Raw genomic sequence first — 22,254 nt, forward strand, 5'->3', positions numbered from 1 at the left:
TTGAAACCGAGAATTTGATGAACCTCCGGAATAATTGAATTTACTCGATGAAACAAGAATAAGAATTACATTATGCTTATCCTTCACCAATTTAAATTGATGACAAGCAACGGATTTGGCATACTACTTATTCTCGTAGAAAGGATTAAGATAGATATAGCGTAAACTTGAGAAGGTCTTCGACGAACCACCGGTAGGGTTGAAACAACGAATAAATTGATATGATAACGAAGGAAGAGAAGTCTTGAACGAACCACCGTAAGAATTAAAATGACCGAGGAAAAGATAAGGACAACACCGGGAAGATTTAGCAAATGAACGAAGAAGCTTGAGAGAAATTTAGATACATGAGAACGAAGCGATCACAAGCTGATAAGAGAATACTTGAATGATGCACCGGTAAGATTTGGAGAATGATAGCTGAAAGCTGAGAATGAATAAATCTTCTGAAACGATGGGCTTCGGAGAATCAAACAGAAAAGACTCTTGAATTGCTCCGGAAGGATGAAAAGAATTTCCACAATCAAAAACAATTTTGAAAGGATGGCCTCAAACTAGAATCACGAATCTCTGAGAGAACGGATAAGATTTGGAGGAAAAACTCTTTTTCGGTCTTCAAAATCCGAGAATGACGACGAGAAACACCACCAAGAATTGTTGAGGCACTCCGGAATGAAGAATGGAAAAGGTTGAGCCAACGATGAAAAGAATTTAACCGATCTTGGAGAAAGGCATTTGACTGATGATAAATCATTCTTACGTCAAACTTTGAGATGAATATGAGAATAACTCCGGAAATTAGAAGAGTCAGGTAAGATCCTAAGGAAAAGACCCGTGGGTTAGGGCCCACTCAAAAGATACACCGTTGAATGATTTGAAGGAGAGATTGCACCGGTTGAATTAAATGACTTGAAAGAGATAACATCCTCGAAAGAGTTTGAACGAATGCAGAGTGGAAACACGAATCTCCGAGATATCTTGAGCACTCCAGAAAAAATGAATAACGAGAAGTGAAAGAATATGAGGAGCACCGGCATGAGAGGGTATTGAAATGAGGAAAAGGGTATGATCAACACCAAAAGCTTGAATTGGTTCCACCGGAGAAGAAAAAGAGCAAATAATGATGAACTAGAAGCTCCGTTAGAATCTTCATGAGAAAGACCGGATAAGAATGGAGAGACTTCCATCGATAAAATGGATACTTGAATAAGAAATCTGGGTCCTGGAAGAAAAACAAAGGGAGGGAGGGTGGGAAAAACAAAGACAATTTGGGATGGAAGAAACGAACACCGTTGAGAAAACTTAGAATTGATCTTGCGGATGTTGAAATGATCGGATCCACTTGAATAGAAGCACACCGGTTGAACAAGATTGGCATAACAATCTCGATTATCAAGGAGGATTAGTATTCGCATAGGAGTATGAGAACACCACTTAGGAAAGGTATGGAATCAACATTTGACTTCGAAGCAACTCGAATACCACAACTCAAAACAAAACAAGGATTGGCTTGCGGAATAAGCCGGAACAAACATATGATAGAGATTTCGTCTGAAGTTTTCGTGGTGGGGCCTACACGGGCTCGATCGTACAGCACCATCATGTACAAGGCAGTGCACATGACATACGAAGCGTCCCTGAGTCGGCATAGCCAAGGACTCTTTAAGACACAACGAGACCACTGTAAAACCAACCGTGGATAGGCGGACCACTAGGCGTCGAACCCCAATTTCATATCATACATCTGTCGGAAAGATATCCTAAGAGCTACTTGAATTCCCACTTATAAACTCCCAAAATTTTCCGGTTATGCAATCAGGTGTTGGGGATACAGGGGAAGCATAATATCTCACCCAAAACTAGCAAATCCTACATCTAGCTGTATCCATCCTTCAACACATAACCAAGAAACCTTCGGAAATCATCTACCTCAACCTTCGAAAAGCATCCGTTATATGAGTTATGGCAATACTCCCGAACTCCCGCCGCAGTACTGGGTGGCGTCGAGGTTATCTCACCAACAACTGCATAAAAGAGATTTTCGATGTCGGCGAACTAAACTCAGGTATTCCAGAATTGCAACAATAAAATTGTGACGACAACACCTCGGAGCTCAACTCCCCGAGACACTGCCACAACCCCTAAATGACAGGAGGCACCAAGAACAATGTTCTCGTCACAAAACCATCAGAACGATTCCAAGATACCAGCATGATCCTAAATTTTTTTAGTGAAATTTGAGAAGAGAAGAGTCAAAACTCTACGTCAGGATGTCTTACCAGAGCGATGAAGGGACTGAGGAGTAAAAAGAAGTCCTAACTCTCCGATATATAATTCCTAAATGACTCAAAACATTTTTCTAGACTCAACTCGGCTGCTAAAAACGATCAAGCAGTGGGGCTCCTAAGGTCGGGGAAGGCTTTGATTACCAACTTGTAACGCCCTCGATGCGGCTATATCTCCCACGTGTCGAAGCATGACTTAGAGGCATAACCGCATTGAAAGCAATGTCGCAAGTGAGGTAATCTTCACACAACCCATGTAATACATAAGGGAAAGAGATACATAGTGGGCTTACAATCGCCACTTCACACAATTACATGAATAAAGCATTACTACATTCAAATACAATCAAGGTCCGACTACGGAACCAAAATAAAAGAAGAACCCCAAATGCGACAAGGTCCTCGATCGACCCCAACTGGGCTCCACTACTGATCAACTAGAACGAAATGACACAAAGGACAAGATCTTCATCAAACTCCTCCTGAGCTTGGTTGCATCATCTGCACGGTTCAACGGCACCTGCAAGCTGGTTTTGGAAGTAATCTGTGAGTCACGGGGACTCAGCAATCTCACACCCTCGCGATCAAGACTATTTAAGCTTATGGGAAAGGTAAAGGTATGAGGTGGAGCTGCAGCAAGCGACTAGCATATATGGTGGCTAACATACGCAAATGAGAGCGAGAAGAGAAGACCAAGCACGATCGAGAACTATGATCAAGAAGTGATCCTAGAACAACCTACGTCAAGCATAACTCCAACACCGTGTTCACTTCCCGGACTCCGCCGGAAAGAGACCATCACGGTTACACACGCGGTTGATGCATTTTTAAATAACGTCAACTTCAGGTTTTCTACAACCGGACATTAACAAATTCCCATCTGCCCATAACCGCTGACATGGCTTTCGAAAGTTCAAATCCCTCCAGGGGTGTCCCAACTTAGCCCATCACAAGCTCTCACGGTCAACGAAGGATATTCCTTCTAGCGGGAAGACCCGATCAGACTCGGAATCCCGGTTACAAGACATCCTCGACAATGGTAAAACAAGTCCAGCAACACCGCCCGAATGTGCCGACAAATCCCGATAGGAGCTGCACATATCTCGTTCTCAGGGCACACTCAGATAGGTCAAGCTACGAGTAAAACCAACCCTCAAGTTGCCCTGAGGTGGCCCCGCAGGCTGCCCAGTTCGGACCAACACTCAAAGGAGCACTGGCCCAGGGGGGGGGGGTTAAAATAAAGATGACCCTTGGGCAGGCCTACCCAAGGGAAAGAAAAGGCTAGGTGGCGAATGGTAAAACCAATGTTGGGCATTGCTGGAGGAGTTTTATTCAAGGCGAATTGTCAAGGGGTTCCCATTATTACCCAACCGCGTAAGGAGCGCAAAATCCGGGAACATAACACCGATATAACGGAAACTAGGGCGGCAAGAGTGGAACAAAACACCAGGCATAAGGCCGAGCCTTCCACCCTTTACCAAGTATATAGATGCATTAATTAAATACGAGGTATTGTGATATCCCAACAAGCGAACATGTCCCAAACAAGAAACAACATCTCCATGTTCCAACAAGGAACAAACTTCAATCTTCACCTGCAACTAACAACGCTATAAGAGGGGCTGAGCAAAGCAGTAACATAGCCAAACAACGGTTTGCTAGGACAAGGTGGGTTAGAGGCTTGGTTCAACAATATGGGAGGCATGATAAGCAAGTGGTAGGTATCGCAGCATAGGCATAGCAAAAGAGCGAGCAACTAGCAAGCAAAGATAGAAGTGATTTCGAGGGTATGGTCATCTTGCCTGAAATCCCGCAAGGAAGAAGAACGAGTCCATGAAGAAGATAAACGGACGTAGTCGAACGGATCCTCACAACACGAGTTCCCGGGTTCCTGCAGGAGAGAGGGAGATGGTGAACATGCGAGGGCGAGACGAAAGGGAAGGAGAGGGGCATCGAGGCAGGCCTGCACGTGGAGTCCGGCGAGTCGGCGGAGTCCGACGCGGTCGCCGGCGAGCGGCAGTGGAGCGAACAGGGACGAGTGGGATGAGCGGGGTCGAGGAACAGGCGCTAGGGACGGGCGGCGGCGAGGCGCGGGCGCCTCGGGCCCAGATCGGCCCGGGGCGGGCCTCGGATGGGCCTGGCAGGGCCACGACGAAGTGGGGCATGGGAGGAACGCGTGGCACCTTCCCGTTGGCTGCGCGCGTCCTGCGTGGTGGCGGCTGGCCACCAGGATGGCGCCAAGTGGCAGGGACGAGGTGGCCGGCGGCGGAAATTGAGGAGGAGGTGGTGGATCTGGTTAGTCGGCGCAGGCTTCGAGGTTGATGCGACGGCTGGAGGTTTGGGAAGGGGCTAGGCTAGGTTTTGGACCCGATTTGGAAGGGGAAGTGGTCTATTTATAGTAGGTGGGCTAGGATTAGGGTTTGGAGAGGGGTTTGCTCCGTTTGGACCCTCGGATCGCGATCGTGCGGTCCGAAGCGGAGGGGGAACTAGGTGGTCTGAGAGCAGAGAAGAGAAGGAGAGGCCCGGCGGCTGTTTCCAGAGACCGAAAACGTCCGACGTTAGACCGGCTATAGTGCCGCTATAGTTTAACGGTTGGGCTATCAAACGAACTCCGAATGCGATGAAACTTGACAGGCGGTCTACCTACACTATAATAAGACCGCACGTCAACTCTCGTCCCATTCCGAGAACATTTTCCGGCCACTTAAAAAATATTATTTCGGACATGTCGCGGGCGCGTGCAAGTGTGGTTGGGCTCAGAACGGACAACGGAGAGAACTCGGAGAACCCGGACGAATGCAAGTTTTAAAACATGATGATGCTGTTGGGGAACGTAGTAATTTCAAAAAAATTCCTACGCACACGCAAGATCATGGTGATGCATAGCAACGAGAGGGGGAGAGTGTGATCTACGTACCCTTGTAGATCGATAACGGAAGCATTTGGTTGATGTAGTCGTACGTCTCCACGGCCCGACCGATCAAGCACCGAAACTACGACACCTCCGAGTTCTAGCACACGTTCAGCTCGATGACGATCCCCGGACTCCGATCCAGCAAAGTGTCGGGGAAGAGTTCCGTCAGCACGACGGCATGGTGACGATCTTGATGTAACACCGTCGCAGGGCTTCGCCTAAGCACCGCTACAATATTATCGAGGACTATGGTGGAAGGGGGCACCGCACACGGCTAAGAATATGATCATGTGTATCAACTTGTGTGTCATGGGGTGCCCCCTGCCCCCGTATATAAAGGATCAAGAGGAGGAGGCCGGCCAGCCTCTATGGCGCGCCAAGGAGGAGTCCTACCAGTAGGACTCCTACTAGGAGGGGGAAAGAAGTGGGGAGGGAGAGGGAAAGGGGGGCGCCGCCCCCCCTCTCCTAGTCCAATTCAGACCAGGGGGAGGAGGCGCGCGACCCACCTTTGGCTGCCCCTCTCTCTCTCCACTAAGGCCCATATGGCCCATTACTTCTCCCGGGGGGGTTCCGGTAACCCTCCGGCTCTCCGGTTTTCTCCGAAATCACCCGGAACACTTCCGGTGTCCGAATATAGCTGTCCAATATATCAATCTTTATGTCTCGACCATTTCGAGACTCCTTGTCATGTCCGTGATCACATCCGGGACTCCGAACTAACTTCGGTACATCAAAACTCATAAACTCATAATATAACTGTCATCGAAACCTTAAGCGTGCGGACCCTACGGGTTCGAGAACAATGTAGACATGACCGAGACACGTCTCCGGTCAATAACCAATAGCGGAACCTGGATGCTCATATTGGCTCCTACATATTCTACGAAGATCTTTATCGGTCAGACCGCATAACAACATACGTTGTTCCCTTTGTCATCGGTATGTTACTTGCCCGAGATTCGATCGTTGGTATCTCAATACCTAGTTCAATCTGGTTACCGGCAAGTCTCTTTACTCGTTCCGTAATACATCATCTTGCAACTAACTCATTAGTTGCAATGCTTGCAAGGCTTATGTGATGTGTATTACTGAGAGGGCCCAGAGATACCTCTCCGACAATCGGAGTGACAAATCCTAATCTCGAAATACGCCAACCCAACATGTACCTTTGGAGACACCTGTAGAGCACCTTTATAATCACCCATTTACGTTGTGACGTTTGGTAGCACACAAAGTGTTCCTCCGGCAAACGGGAGTTGCATAATCTCATAGTCATAGGAACATGTATAAGTCATGAAGAAAGCAATAGCAACATACTAAACGATCGGGTGCTAAGCTAATGGAATGGGTCATGTCAATCAGATCATTCACCTAATGATGTGATCCCGTTAATCAAATAACAACTCCTTGTTCATGGTTAGGAAACATAACCATCTTTGATTAACGAGCTAGTCAAGTAGAGGCATACTAGTGACACTCTGTTTGTCTATGTATTCACACATGTATTATGTTTCTGGTTAATACAATTCTAGCATGAATAATAAACATTTATCATGATATAAGGAAATAAATAATAACTTTATTATTGCCTCTAGGGCATATTTCCTTCAGTCTCCCACTTGCACTAGAGTCAATAATCTAGATTACACAGTAATGATTCTAACACCCATGGAGCCTTGGTGCTGATCATGTTTTGCTCGTGGAAGAGGCTTAGTCAACGGGTCTGCAACATTCAGATCCGTATGTATCTTGCAAATCTCTATGTCTCCCACCTGGACTAGATCCCGGATGGAATTGAAGCATCTCTTGATGTGCTTGGTTCTCTTGTGAAATCTGGATTCCTTTGCCAAGGCAATTGCACCAGTATTGTCACAAAAGATTTTCATTGGACCCGATGCACTAGGTATGACACCTAGATCGGATATGAACTCCTTCATCCAGACTCCTTCATTTGCTGCTTCCGAAGCAGCTATGTACTCCGCTTCACATGTAGATCCCGCTACAACGCTTTGTTTAGAACTGCACCAACTGACAGCTCCACCGTTTAATGAAAACACGTATCCGGTTTGCGATTTAGAATCGTCCGGATCAGTGTCAAAGCTTGCATCAACGTAACCTTTTACGATGAGCTCTTTGTCACCTCCATATATGAGAAACATATCCTTAGTCCTTTTCAGGTATTTCAGGATGTTCTTGACCGCTGTCCAGTGATCCACTCCTGGATCACTTTGGTACCTTCCTGCTAGACTTATAGCAAGGCACACATCAGGTCTGGTACACAACATTGCATACATGATAGAGCCTATGGCTGAAGCATAGGGAACATCTTTCATTTTCTATCTATCTTCTGCAGTGGTCGGGCACTGAGTCTTACTCAACTTCACACCTTGTAACACAGGCAAGAACCCTTTCTTTGCTTGATCCATTTTGAACTTCTTCAAAATTTTGTCAAGGTATGTGCTTTGTGAAAGTCCAATTAAGCGTCTTGATCTATCTCTATAGATCTTAATGCCTAATATGTAAGCAGCTTCACCGAGGTCTTTCATTGAAAAACTCTTATTCAAGTATCCCTTTATGCTATCCAGAAATTCTATATCATTTCCAATTAGTAATATGTCATCCACATATAATATCAGAAATGCTACAGAGCTCCCACTCACTTTCTTGTAAATACAGGCTTCTCCAAAAGTCTGTATAAAACCAAATGCTTTGATCACACTATCAAAGCGTTTATTCCAACTCCGAGAGGCTTGCACCAGTCCATAAATGGATCGCTGGAGCTTGCACACTTTGTTAGCTCCCTTTGGATCGACAAAACCTTCTGGTTGCATCATATACAACTCTTCTTCCAGAAATCCATTCAGGAATGCAGTTTTGACATCCATCTGCCAAATTTCATAATCATAAAATGCGGCAATTGCTAACATGATTCGGACAGACTTAAGCATCGCTACGGGTGAGAAGGTCTCATCATAGTCAATCCCTTGAACTTGCCGAAAACCTTTTCCGACAAGTCAAGCTTTGTAGATAGTAATATTACCGTCAGCGTCAGTCTTCTTCTTGAAGATCCATTTATTCTCAATTGCTTTCCGATCATCGAGCAAGTCAACCAAAGTCCATACTTTGTTCTCATACATGGATCCCATCTCAGATTTCATGGCTTCAAGCCATTTTGCGGAATCTGGGCTCACCATCGCTTCTTCATAGTTCGTAGGTTCATCATGATCTAGTAGCATGACTTCCAGAACAGGATTACCGTACCACTCTGGTGCGGATCTCACTCTGGTTGATCTACGAGGTTCAGCAGTATCTTGTTCTGAAGTTTCATGATCATCATCATTAGCTTCCTCACTAACTGGTGTAGGTGTCACGGAAATAGTTTTCTGTGATGCACTACTTTCCAATAAGGGAGCAGGTACAATTACCTCGTCAAGTTCTACTTTCCTCCCACTCACTTCTTTCGAGAGAAACTCCTTCTCCAGAAAGTTTCCAAATTTAGCAACAAAAGTCTTGCCTTCGGATCTGTGATAGAAGGTGTATCCAATAGTCTCCTTTGGATATCCTATGAAGACACATTTCTTCGATTTGGGTTCGAGCTTATCAGGTTGAAGCTTTTTCACATAAGCATCGCAGCCCCAAACTTTCAGAAACGACAACTTTGGTTTCTTGCCAAACCACAGTTCATAAGGCGTCGTCTCAACGGATTTTGATGGTGCCCTATTTAACGTGAATGCGGCCGTCTCTAGAGCGTATCCCCAAAACGATAGCGGTAAATCAGTAAGAGACATCATAGATCACACCATATCTAGTAAAGTACGATTACGACATTCGGACACACCATTACGCTGTGGTGTTCCGGGTGGCGTGAGTTGCGAAACTATTCCACAATTTTTCAAATGTACACCAAACTCGTAACTCAAATATTCTCCTCCACGATCAGATCGTAGGAATTTTATTTTCTTGTTATGATGATTTTCTACTTCACTCTGAAATTCTTTGAACTTTTCAAACGTTTCAGACTTGTGTTTCATTAAGTAGATATATCCATATCTGCTTAAGTCATCTGTGAAGGTGAGAAAATAACGATATCCGCCACGAGCCTCAATATTCATCGGACCACATACATCTATTTGTATGATTTCCAACAAATCTGTTGCTCTCTCCATAGTACCGGAGAACGGTGTTTTAGTCATCTTGCCCATGAGGCACGGTTCGCAAGTACCAAGTGATTCATAATCAAGTGGTTCCAAAAGTTCATCAGTATGGAGTTTCTTCATGCGCTTTACTCCGATATGACCTAAACGACAGTGCCACAAATAAGTTGCACTATCATTATCAACTCTGCATCTTTTGTCTTCAATACTATGAATATGTGTGTCACTACTATCGAGATTCAATAAAAATAGACCACTCTTTAAGGGTGCATGACCATAAAAGATATTACTCATATAAATAGAACAACCATTATTCTCAGATTTAAATGAATAACCGTCTCGCATCAAACAAGATCCAGATATAATGTTCATGCTTAACGCCGGCACCAAATAACGATTATTTAGGTCTAATATTAATCCCGAAGGTAGATGTAGAGGTAGCGCGCCGACTGCGATCACATCGACTTTGGAACCGTTTCCCACGCGCATCGTCACCTCGTCCTTAGCCAATCTTCGCTTAATCTGTAGTCCCTGTTTCGAGTTGCAAATATTAGCAACAGAACCAGTATCAAATACCCAGGTGCTACTGCGAGCATTAGTAAGGTACACATCAATAACATGTATATCACATATACCTTTGTTCACCTTGCCATCCTTCTTATCTGCCAAATACTTGGGGCAGTTCCGCTTCCAGTGACCAGTCTGCTTGCAGTAGAAGCACTCAGTTTCAGGCTTAGGTCCAGGTTTGGGTTTCTTCTCTTGAGTAGCAACTTGCTTGCTGTTCTTTTTGAAGTTTCCCTTCTTCCCTTTGCCCTTTTTCTTGAAACTAGTGGTCTTGTTGACCATCAACACTTGATGTTCCTTCTTGATTTCTACCTCCGCAGCTTTCAGCATTGCGAAGAGCTCGGGAATAGTCTTATTCATCCCTTGCATATTATAGTTCATCACGAAGCTCTTGTAGCTTGGTGGCAGTGATTGGAGAATTCTGTCAATGACGCAATCATCTGGAAGATTAACTCCCAATTGAATCAAGTGATTATTATACCCAGACATTTTGAGTATATGCTCACTGACAGAACTGTTCTCCTCCATCTTGCAGCTATAGAACTTATTGGATACTTCATATCTCTCAATCCGGGCATTTGCTTGAAATATTAACTTCAACTCCTGGAACATCTCATATGCTCCATGACGTTCAAAACGTCGTTGAAGTCCCGATTCTAAGCCGTAAAGCATGGCACACTGAACTATCGAGTAGTCATCAGCTTTGCTCTGCCAGACGTTCATAACATCTGGTGTTGCTCCAGCAGCAGGCCTGGCACCCAGCGGTGCTTCCAGGACGTAATTCTTCTGTGCAGCAATGAGGATAATCCTCAAGTTACGGACCCAGTCCGTGTAATTGCTACCATCATATTTCAACTTTGCTTTCTCAAGGAACGCATTAAAATTCAACGGAACAATAGCACGAGCCATCTATCTACAATCAAGCATAAACAAGCAAGATACTATCAGGTACTAAGTTTCATGATTAATTTAGGTTCAATTAATTTACTTAAAGAACTCCCACTTAGATAGATATCCCTCTAATCCTCTAAGTGATTACGTGATCCAAATCAACTAAACCATGTCCGATCATCACGTGAGATGGAGTAGTTTCATTGGTGAACATCACTATGTTGATCATATCTACTATATGATTCATGCTCGACCTTTCGGTCTCCATGTTCCGAGGCCATATCTGTATATGCTTGGCTCGTCAAGTATAACATGAGTATTCCGCGTGTGCAACTGTTTTGCACCCGTTGTATTTGAACGTAGAGCCTATCACACCCGATCATCACGTGGTGTCTCAGCACGAAGAACTTTCACAACGGTGCATACTCAGGGAGAACACTTCTTGATAATTAGTGAGAGATCATCTTATAATGCTACCGTCAATCAAAGCAAGATAAGATGCATAAAAGATAAACATCACATGCAATCAATATAAGTGATATGATATGGCCATCATCATCTTGTGCTTGTGATCTCCATCTTCGAAGCACCGTCGTGATCACCATCGTCACCGGCGCGACACCTTGATCTCCATCGTAGCATCGTTGTCATCTCACCAAACTTATGCTTCCACGTCTATCGCTACCGCTTAGTGATAAAGTAAAGCATTACAACGCGATTGCATTGCATACAATAAAGCGACAACCATATGGCTCCTGCCAGTTGCCGATAACTCGGTTACAAAACATGATCATCTCATACAATAAAATTTAGCATCATGTCTTGACCATATCACATCACAACATGCCCTGCAAAAACAAGTTAGACGTCCTCTACTTTGTTGTTGCAAGTTTTACGTGGCTGCTACGGGCTTAAGCAAGAACCAATCTTACCTACGCATCAAAACCACAACGATAGTTTGTCAAGTTGGTGCTGTTTTAACCTTTGCAAGGACCGGGCGTAGCCACACTCGGTTCAACTAAAGTTGGAGAAACTGTCACCCGCAAGCCACCTATGTGCAAAGCACGTCGGGAGAACCGGTCTCGCGTAAGCGTACGCGTAATGTCGGTCCGGGCCGCTTCGTCCAACAATACCACCGAACCAAAGTATGACATGCTGGAAAGCAGTATGACTTATATCGCCCACAACTCACTTGTGTTCTACTCGTGCATATAACATCAACATATAAAACCTAGGCTCTGATGCCACTGTTGGGGAACATAGTAATTTCAAAAAAATTCCTACGCACACGCAAGATCATGGTGATGCATAGCAATGAGAGGGGGAGAGTGTGATCTACGTACCCTTGTAGATCGACAACGGAAGCGTTTGGTTGATGTGGTCGTACGTCTCCACGGCCCGACCGATCAAGCACCGAAACTACGGCACCTCCGAGTTCTAGCACACGTTCAGCTCGATGACGATCCCCGGACTCCGATCCAACAAAGTGTCGGGGAAGAGTTCCGTCAGCACGACGGCGTGGTGACGATCTTGATGTACCACCGTCGCAGGGCTTCGCCTAAGCACCGCTACAATATTATCGAGGACTATGGTGGAAGGGGGCACCGCACACGGCTAAGAATATGATCACGTGGATCAACTTGTGTGTCAAGGGGTGCCCCCTGCCCCCGTATATAAAGGATCAAGGGGAGGAGGCCGTCCGGCCTCTATGGCGCGCCAAGGAGGAGTCCTCCTCCTAGTAGGAGTAGGACTCCTACTAGGAGGGGGAAAGAAGTGGGGAGGGAGAGGGAAAGGGGGGCGCCACCCCCCCTCTCCTAGTCCAATTCGGACCAGGGGGGAGGAGGCGCGCAGCCCACCTTTGGCTGCCCCTCTCTCTCCACTAAGGCCCATATGGCCCATTACTTCTCCCGGGGGGTTCCGGTAACCCTCCGGCTCTCCGGTTTTCTCCGAAATCACCCGGAACACTTCCGGTGTCCGAATATAGCCGTCCAATATATCAATATTTATGTCTCGACCATTTCGAGACTCCTTGTCATGTCCGTGATCACATCCGGGACTCCGAACTAACTTCGGTACATCAAAACTCATAAACTCATAATATAACTGTCATCGAAACCTTAAGCGTGTGGACCCTACGGGTTCGAGAACAATGTAGACATGACCGAGACACGTCTCCGGTCAATAACCAATAGCGGAACCTGGATGCTCATATTGGCTCCTACATATTCTACGAAGATCTTTATCGGTCAGACTGCATAACAATATACGTTGTTCCCTTTGTCATCGGTATGTTACTTGCCCGAGATTCGATCATCGGTATCTCAATACCTAGTTCAATATCGTTACCGGCAAGTCTCTTTACTCGTTCTGTAATACATCATCTCGCAACTAACTCATTAGTTGCAATGCTTGCAAGGCTTATGTGATGTGTATTACCGAGAGGGCCCAGAGATACCTCTCCGACAATCGGAGTGACAAATCCTAATCTCGAAATACGCCAACCCAACATGTACCTTTGGAGACACCTGTAGATCACCTTTATAATCACCCATTTACGTTGTGACGTTTGGTAGCACACAAAGTGTTCCTCCGGCAAATGGGAGTTGCATAATCTCATAGTCATAGGAACATGTATAAGTCATGAAGAAAGCAATAGCAACATACTAAACGATCGGGTGCTAAGCTAATGGAATGGGTCATGTCAATCAGATCATTCACCTAATGATGTGATCCCGTTAATCAAATAACAACTCCTTGTTCATGGTTAGGAAACATAACCATCTTTGATTAACGAGCTAGTCAAGTAAAGGCATACTAGTGACACTCTGTTTGTCTATGTATTCACACATGTATTATGTTTCCGGTTAATACAATTCTAGCATGAATAATAAACATTTATCATGATATAAGGACATAAATAATAACTTTATTATTGCCTCTAGGGCATATTTCCTTCAGATGCAATGCACATGATGACATGACAAGATGCAACACACAAGCAAATAACATGGCAACACAGCGAATAACTCGAAGACACCTGGCACATCGGTCTCGGGGCGTTACAACTCAGCTCTGTCTCGACCTCTCCAGACTCTTCCTCCTCCCATCGCCCCTCGCCATATTCGATCCACCGAGCTCCGGCTACCCGCCGCCTTGTGCATAGGATGAGACCTCCAGGCCGACCTCCCCTACCCTCAGATGCCGGCCATGGCGAACGACGACGCGCGGACGGAGGAGGCAACATGTCGCGTCTTCCACTTGGGGATGAGGCCGACGAAGCTGAAAGACGGGAATACGGCGGCATCAAGATCAATATAGGAGATGCTAGCAATGAGAGAGAGGGAGTGCATCTTCATACCCTTGAAGATCGCTAAGCGGAAGCGTTACAAGAACGCGGTTGATGGAGTCGTACTCGCGGCGATTCAAATCGCGGAAGATCCGATCTAGTGCCGAACGGACGGCCCCTCCGCGTTCAACACACGTACAGCCCGAGGACGTCTCCTCCTTCTTGATCCAGCAAGGGGAGAGGAGAAGTTGAAGGAGAACTCTAGCAGCACGACGGCATGGTGGCAATGGAGCTCGTGGTTCTCCAACAGGGCTTGGCCAAGCACTATGGAGGAGGAGGAGGAGGTGTAGGAGGAGGGAGGGCTGCGCCAGGGAAGGGGTCTGGCTGCCCTCCCACCCCTCCACTATATATAAGGGCAAGGGGAGAGGGGGAGGCGCCCTAGGGTTTCGCCTAGGGGGCGGCGGCCAAGCAGATTGGATCCCCCTAGGGAAAATCCTAGGGAGACTTGCCCCCCAAGCCAAGCAGGTGGAGGCTTGCCTCCCAAGCCTGGTGGAGGCGCCCCACGTCCCCAAGTAACGTGGGAAAGGGTGTGGGGGGCGCACCACCCCTTAGTGGTCTGGTTTGCCCCTTCCCCTTTGGCCCATGAGGCCCTCCAACACTTGGCGGGGCTCCCGAAACACCTTTCGGTCATGCTGGCCATAGCCTGGTACCTCCAGAACACTTCCGGACTCCAATACCCTTCGTCCAATATATCAACCTTCACCGCCGGACCATTCCGGAACTCCTCGTGATGTCTGGGATCTCATCCAGGACTCTGAACTACCTTCGGTAACCACATACTATTTCCCATAACAACTCTAGCGTCACCGAACCTTAAGTGTGTAGACCCTACGGGTTCGGGAACCATGCAGACATGACCGAGACACCTCTCCAGCCAATAACCAATAGCGGGATATGGATACCCATGTTGGCTCCCACATGTTCCACGATGATCTCATCGGATGAACCATGATGTCGGGGATTCGATCAATCCCGTATTCAATTCCCTTTGTCAATCGGTATGTTACTTGCCCGAGATTCGATCGTCGGTATCCCAATACCTTGTTCAATCTCGTTACCGACAAGTCACTTTACTCGTTCCGTAACGCATGATCCCGTGAGTAACTGCTTAGTCACATTGAGCTCATTATGATGATGCATTACCGAGTGGGCCCAGAGATACCTCTCCGTCATACGGAGTGACAAATCCCAGTCTCGATTCGTACCAACCCAACAGACACTTTCAGAGATACCTGTAGTGCACCTTTATAGCCACCCAGTTACATTGTGACGTTTGGTACACCCAAAGCACTCCTACGGTATCCGGGTGTTGCACAATCTCATGGTATAAGGAAATGATACTTGACATTAGAAAAGCTTTAGCATACGAACTACACGATCTTGTGCTAGGCTTAAGATTGGGTCTTGTCCATCACATCATTCTCCTAATGATGTGATCCCGTTATCAACGACATCCAATGTCCATGGTCAGGAAACCATAACCATCTATTGATCAACGAGCTAGTCAACTAGAGGCTTACTAGGGACATGGTGTTGTCTATGTATCCACACATGTATCTGAGTTTCCTATCAATACAATTCTAGCATGGATAATAAATGATTATCATGAACAATGAAATATAATATAATAATAACCAATTTATTATTGCCTCTAGGACATATTCCCAGCAGGCATTAGCATATTTTCCCTCAAACATCCTACGGTTCTTTCCTTCCATAAGTGCGAGGCAACATACATAGCATTTGTGGCTAGGTGCTTGGTATCTTTGGAATTGGCCATGACCACAACTTACTTCCATCATTTCTTGATGTTTGATTCCTAACCTTATATTCTCATCATCTCCAGGTTGGTAGACTCAAGCTCGCAAAAGGAGAAAGGGTGAGGCAGGCAGCACTTTCAATGGTTTTGTCGCAAAAGGAGCAGACTTCATCACGGGGCCATCCTCTGCTCAGCATCCTATCTACTTTGAACATACACCTTTTTACCCAGATCTTAAAAGGGTAGATATGCAGCTTTATCTGCTTGGAAGAAACTGGCCTTTTCTTTGAGTTCTACATAACTTGAACTTTTCTTTGCTGGTTCACGAGTCAAAATCTGGAAGGATACTTTAAAATCTATGCATAATACGATACTATCTGAGAACATGTGTGTTATTAAACACACGTATATTTAGAATTATAGACGAGGAGGGGCAAGAGACGGGTGTGCAGCTTGGACTTGCCTGTCGTTGCCGCTCCTGCTAAACCCTAGCTCTACCTCTCTCTTGCTACACCTCGCTCGCTCCCTGCGCTCAGACGACAGAAGGAGGAAGAAGAAGATCAGACGAGGCAGTGGACACATGAGTTTTTCCAGCGCACGAACGCCCTTTTCTTTCCCTCGAGCACAAACTCGACGTGTCAACGAGCTCCACATAGGTGAGGGGGATTTATACCCGTGAGCACTAACATGCCAAGCCTCACCCACACGCACTCGCTCCCCCACTTGCCATGCCCCGCGCGCTCCGGCTCGTGCCCGCGCATCGTGCACGCACACGATCGCCGCGGCCTCCTCGCGCGCCCGACGCGGTCGCCTCCCCTAGACCCTCGCTGACTAACCCGCGTGGCCCCGTGCACACACACGCTAGATCACGCGCGCGCACACACACACACCTATGCTCGATCATGCACGCACGCGCCCAAGCCCTGTCATGGCCGAACCCGACGCGACCATCGCGTGCACGCACACGCACACCGCGTCCCGAGCTCGCCGTGGCTTATTGCCCAACACTTCTCCCCCAAAGCCACGACCTAGAGGAGGCCGCCGTCTTTGATGCTGACTCCACCATCATCGCGCGCTCTGCCGCCGGCTCCCTCCGCAGCTGCGGGCAGTCGCGCTTGAAGTGGCCGTGCTCGCCGTACTTGTAGCAGCACCCGCGTCGGTTCCCGCCGTTGCCCGACGTCGTGCTCCGCCCGTCGTCGTCTTTGTCGTGAGCTACTCCCTGCTGCCGCTCCCGCACTCGCCACTGCCCCATGGTCAGCAGCAGCTGATCACTGCCACGCTCGCCGCCGTCTTGTCCCCGGCGCCGAACCCGCTCATCAAATGCGCGCAGCCTCCCGAGCGCCTTTTCTAATGTCTTCTCGTCGAGGTTGCAGAATTGCTCAATGCCGGCGACGACAGGGAACAGCCGATCGGGCACCGTGTCCAGGAGCTTCTTCACAAGCTCCGCATCGCACAGGGTCTCCCCGAGATTCGCGAACCGCGTCGTCAAGCCCGCCAGCCTCCCAGCGTACGCATCCAGTGCCTCGCCGTCCGCCATCTTCAGGCGATCAACCTCCCCGTGCAACATCACCCGCCTCGTCGCGCGCACCCGATCGGCGCCGATGAACCTCACCTTCAAGGAGTCCCATACCTCCCTGGCGGTGAGCTTCGCGGCCACCTGTAGCAGCACATCCTCCGGCAGCCCGCCGAGGATCATCGGGCGCGCCGTCTTGCACTTCTTCCCGTTCACCGCCGCGTCGGCCGGAGCCACCACCTCCCATAGAGTGTGGGCGTCAAGGACCGCCTGCGCTTTGATCGCCCACGCCGTGTAGTTGTCCGGCGTGAGCATCGGCATCGCCATCGACACCGATCAGCCCGTGCCACCGCCGTGTGGCACGATCGCCATTACCGCCGGCGAGCTCCCGAACCTGAAGCTCTGATGCCAATTGTTGTTGCCGCTCCTGCTAAATCCTAGCTCTCTCTCTCTCCACCTCCCTCGCTCTCTGCGCTCAGACGACAGAAGGAGGAGGAAGAAGAAGCTCAGACGAGGTAGTGGACACATGAATTTTTCCGGCGCACCAACGCCCTTTTCTTTCCCTCGAGCACGAACTCGACATGTCAACAAGCTACACATAGATGAGGGGGATTTATACCCGCGAGCACTGACATGCCAGGCCTCGCCCACATGCACTCGCTCCCCCCCACTCGCCATGCCCTGCGCGCTCCGGCTCGCGCCCGCGCATCGCGCACACACACGATCGTCGCGGCCTCCTCGCGCGCTCGACGCGGTCGCCTCCCCTGGACCATCGGTAACTAACCCGCATGGCCCCGTGCACACACACGCTAGCTCACACACACACACACACACACACATACACCTACGCTCGGTCACGCACGCACACACCGAGCCCTGCCACGGCCGAACCCGACGCGACCACCGCATGCACGCACACGCACACTGCGTCCCGGGCTCGCCGTGGCTTATTGCCCAACATTGCCGGCCTCCAAGCGGAATTGCATGCGGGCCTTTCCATGATAATTACACTGCATAATTCTTTCTAATGTCAAAAATAATAAACAACCATTAAGCCAAATATTCTAATATGTTTGCTTGGCATATCACCATACATGATGAAAGAAAATATTGACATTAGCACATAAAAAAGTTATAAGCTTACCCATACAAACAAACTCTAGGTTTACATAATTTTTTTAGCGCAAAATAACATGGGCACATTTATTACACCGGAGAGAGTTTTGCATTCATAGAAAAAAACATAACATATAATTTAGCATATACAAAGCCCACAACTCTTGCTGACCTTACCTATGTAATAAATTAGCGCTACAACACAGATTATTAAAAGAATAGTAGGTTCAGGAAAATAGACAAAGAATGCAGTGGTTAATTTTATGAAAAAATAGGATGATTAGGACCTTGCAGAAGACATAGCAATGCTTGAATGATTAAGTTGTGTATAACTGTAATTGGTATTGCTGGTGGAATTATAAGAGCATACAGAAATCATGGAGGCGTATGTTTCTTTCCACAATAATCATCATGTTTTGTAGTGCATCTATAAAACCACTTTATTAGCTACAAAAAATTATAATTATGTTCTAGTCTGTAGTGGTGAACATTATTCATAAATCACCGAGAAGAAGTCAGGTACTACAAATAGATTATAACATATTTACAACGTTCACATTCTTACACATGTGTCATAACTCCAGGTAATTCTTTTTGCATCACATTGTAGATATGTATCCTATACATGCAGCTAGCAATTTATACATGGACAACACAAAGGACTTTATCTCCATGAAAGTGAGAAAACAAAGGACATACTCTGAATTTGCAATGCACGCGGAATTTGCAATTCTGCCTGTAGTGCACCGCGAATCTTCAGAGGCCAACGTGCAACACTCGCTACTCTGGGTGCGCCTGTCCAACGCTTGCGTGCAGGCCGGCGTTCCGTCATCCCATATGGCACAACTGGTATGTTTTCCTATTAGACAAAAGAACCAATGGAAATTGATTAGCCAAGGCTGTTTTATATTCGTTTCCACCTGATCGAAAGCTAGCTAGCAATGAACGGAACAGATCCAGTAGCCTTCTCCACATCGTATTCTTGTGTGTGGGATCAAGAAAAACATGTACCTGCGCCAGCGGCATACTTGCAGCCATGCGTAAGGGTGTGTCGTAGGTGCAGCTGCGAATGCAATCCCAACTGGAGGAGAATCTGATTAGCGTCAAGGCCGTCCAATCCGATGCCCACATCGTGCAGCCACGCTTGCTCACGGTGGGAGAGGATGGTGTGCAATCCCGCATCGAGATCGGCAAGTCTAGGATGCACGTCCGTCTCAAGACCATCTAGATGAGCATGGAGGTCGGCGTGCAATTCTGCGTGGTGGTGAGGAGGGGCATGCAGGGTGGGTGGGGCGGCGGCGCGGCGCATGAAGGGCTGAAGCCGAGGAGCAGTGGCAAAGGGGTGGGCTGTGGGATGCGTGAGAAGGGGCTAGAGTTAGGGTTTGCTTGGACCTGATTGTGCGTTGGTTACTTGTTTGACCACCTAATTTTTTGGGGGGTTTTCTCCACCAGTTTTCATAGGGATGGAAAAAAATCGGTGGGAGGCGGGATGGGGGGAGATCGAAAGGATGTAGCGAGCAGCGAACCAACGAACGAACCACGTACGGACTGAGACATTAGGAGTAGAGACTAGTAAGCCTCAAGGGCCGGACAACCTCCCCCCTTGCTCCTTTATATACGGGGGCAGGGGCACCCTAGAACACACAAGTTGACATTGTGTTAGCCGTGTGCGGTGCCCCCTTCCACCATAATCCACCTCAGTCATATCGTTGTAGTGCTTAGTCGAAGCCCTGCGCCGGTAGCATCATCATAACCGTCATCACGCCGGCGTGCTGACGAAACTCTCCCTCGACACTCAGCTGGATCTAGAGTTCGCGGGACGTCACCGAGCTGAACGTGTGCAGATCGCGGAGGTGCTGTATCTTCGGTGCTAGGATCGGTCAGATCGTGAAGACGTACGACTACATCAACCACGTTGTCATAACGCTTCCGCTTACGGTCTACGAGGGTACGTGGACAACACTCTTCCCCTCTCGTTGCTATGCATCACCTAGATAGATCTTATGTGTGCGTATGAATTTTTTTTGAAATTACCGCGTTCCCCAACACATGCGGCCAGATGAAGTGAACTTTGATCAGCTCCATATTTGGGCTAGGGTTCTAAAATTGCCTGATCACATGAGGGCCGATACTTGGGGTTCGTTGATTGCTAGGTAGATTGATGAAAATGTCACAATGGTCCAGTTCGACCACACTAAGGGCTTTCTGCGTGTACATGTTCATTGATGTGAATATGGCCATTCGCCGGAGGTGGATTCTGATTGATTCCACGAGGAGGAAGAGGGTTGATCCGTATGATATACCATAGAGCAACTGCCCTACTTTTGTTTCTCGTGTGACCGCTTAAGTCATTTTGATTTGCACTGCCTTATTCTGGGCACTCGCGATGAGAACAATGGCCTTCCATTTTGGGGCAAAGCTGAGCCCTAGATGATTCAAAAAAAAACGGCGACCAGCGGAGGTTTTTTTTCTTTCAAAGGCCAGGATTCGAAGACTAGTAGCAAGCAAGAATCCAAGAATTATCGCTCACATGGTGAAACAGCTGCCGGAAACGAAGTCGACTCACCATATAAGAGGACACAACAACAAAAGTGCAAGAGAGCACCTCAAAACAAAGAATATAGGTTGGTTGCTAAACCACTTATTTTGAACTTGGGAGTTGAGAAGGATGGCAACCCGGATGGTGAACCAAGCGAGCTGGCTGCACGGATGGGAACTTCAGGGGATGATGAAGCAATGGTAGAGAGTGTGATCCCGAAAAGAAAAAATCAACATCAAAAAATTCGACAGAGGCTGCGGGTGAGCCTTGTCCGTCCCAATGAACTTTAGTTATTCCTCTACGTACAACATTTCCCGAACAACAGATAAAATTTATACAGACATGATATTCCAAGTTATTTCATCCCACTTAATCTAAGCATGTTAGTGTCGGGAATTTGACTTGTAGTTTCCTCTAGGTCAAAACTATATTTTTTTGCGAGGTAGGTGAGGGAGTCCTGGACTAAGGGGTCCTCGGGCGTCCGGCCTGTTATCTATGGGCCGGACTGATGGGCTGTGAAGATACGAAGACCGAAGACTACACCCGTGTCCGGATGGGACTCTCCTTGGCGTGGAAGGCAAGCTTGGCGACGGAATATGCAAATTCCCTTCTTTGTAACCGACCTTGTGTAGCCCTAGATCCTCCCGGTGTCTATATAAACTGGAGGACTTAGTCCGGATAGGATATACTCAATACCTTAGTCATACAAGCTAGACTTCTAGGGTTTAGCCATTACGATCTCGTGGTAGATCAACTGTTGTAATACTCATATTCATGAATATCAATCAAGCAGGACGTAGGGTATTACCTCCATCAAGAGGGCCCAAACCTGGGTAAAACTTCGTGTCCCCAGTCTCCTGTTACCATCAACCTTAGACGCACAGTTCGGGACCCCCTACCCGAGATCCGCTGATTTTGACACCGACATTGGTGCTTTCATTGAGAGGTGAGCCGAAACAATAGTGACAACACCGATGATACAACGATCAACGCCGGATTCAGTGGCTCTAAGTCCGATCAGCGGAAGAAGCCGTTCCAAAAGAACAATTCGGGCCCATCCAGCTTGGACCGCATACTTGATTGTCTGTGCCAGATTCATGGCACCCCCGACAAGCCTCCTAATCATACAAATAGAGAGTGCTAGGTTTTCAAACAGGCCGGCAAATTAAACGC

At 47.5% G+C, this 22,254-nt stretch overlaps 1 protein-coding gene across 1 annotated transcript; it reads right to left on the reverse strand.

Moving 5' to 3' along the window:
* Positions 1 to 19,141: 19,141 nt before the first annotated feature.
* On the reverse strand, positions 19,142 to 19,851 carry LOC147991011 (uncharacterized). The gene is made up of 2 exons (XM_087535232.1): positions 19,554 to 19,851; positions 19,142 to 19,401 (listed from the first exon to the last, which is right to left on the reverse strand). The coding sequence occupies exons 1-2, from the start codon at positions 19,849 to 19,851 to the stop codon at positions 19,142 to 19,144; spliced, it is 558 nt and encodes a 185-aa protein (XP_087391358.1).
* Between the last annotated feature and the right edge of the window lie 2,403 nt (positions 19,852 to 22,254).

Source organism: Triticum urartu, chromosome 1A (genome assembly GCF_056163025.1).
Source record: "Triticum urartu cultivar PI428250 chromosome 1A, HENAU_Tu73, whole genome shotgun sequence".
NCBI lineage: Eukaryota > Viridiplantae > Streptophyta > Magnoliopsida > Poales > Poaceae > Triticum > Triticum urartu.

What these genes read in the sequence shown, in the direction of transcription:
- LOC147991011 (XM_087535232.1), bottom strand. Translation starts at nt 19,851, where the DNA reads ATGCGCCGCGCCGCCGCCCCACCCACCCTGCATGCCCCTCCTCACCAC. An exon ending in CAAGTATGCCGCTGGCGCAG is followed by an intron (nt 19,402 to 19,553) that starts GTACATGTTTTT and finishes TTTGTCTAATAG; the next exon opens with GAAAACATACCAGTTGTGCC.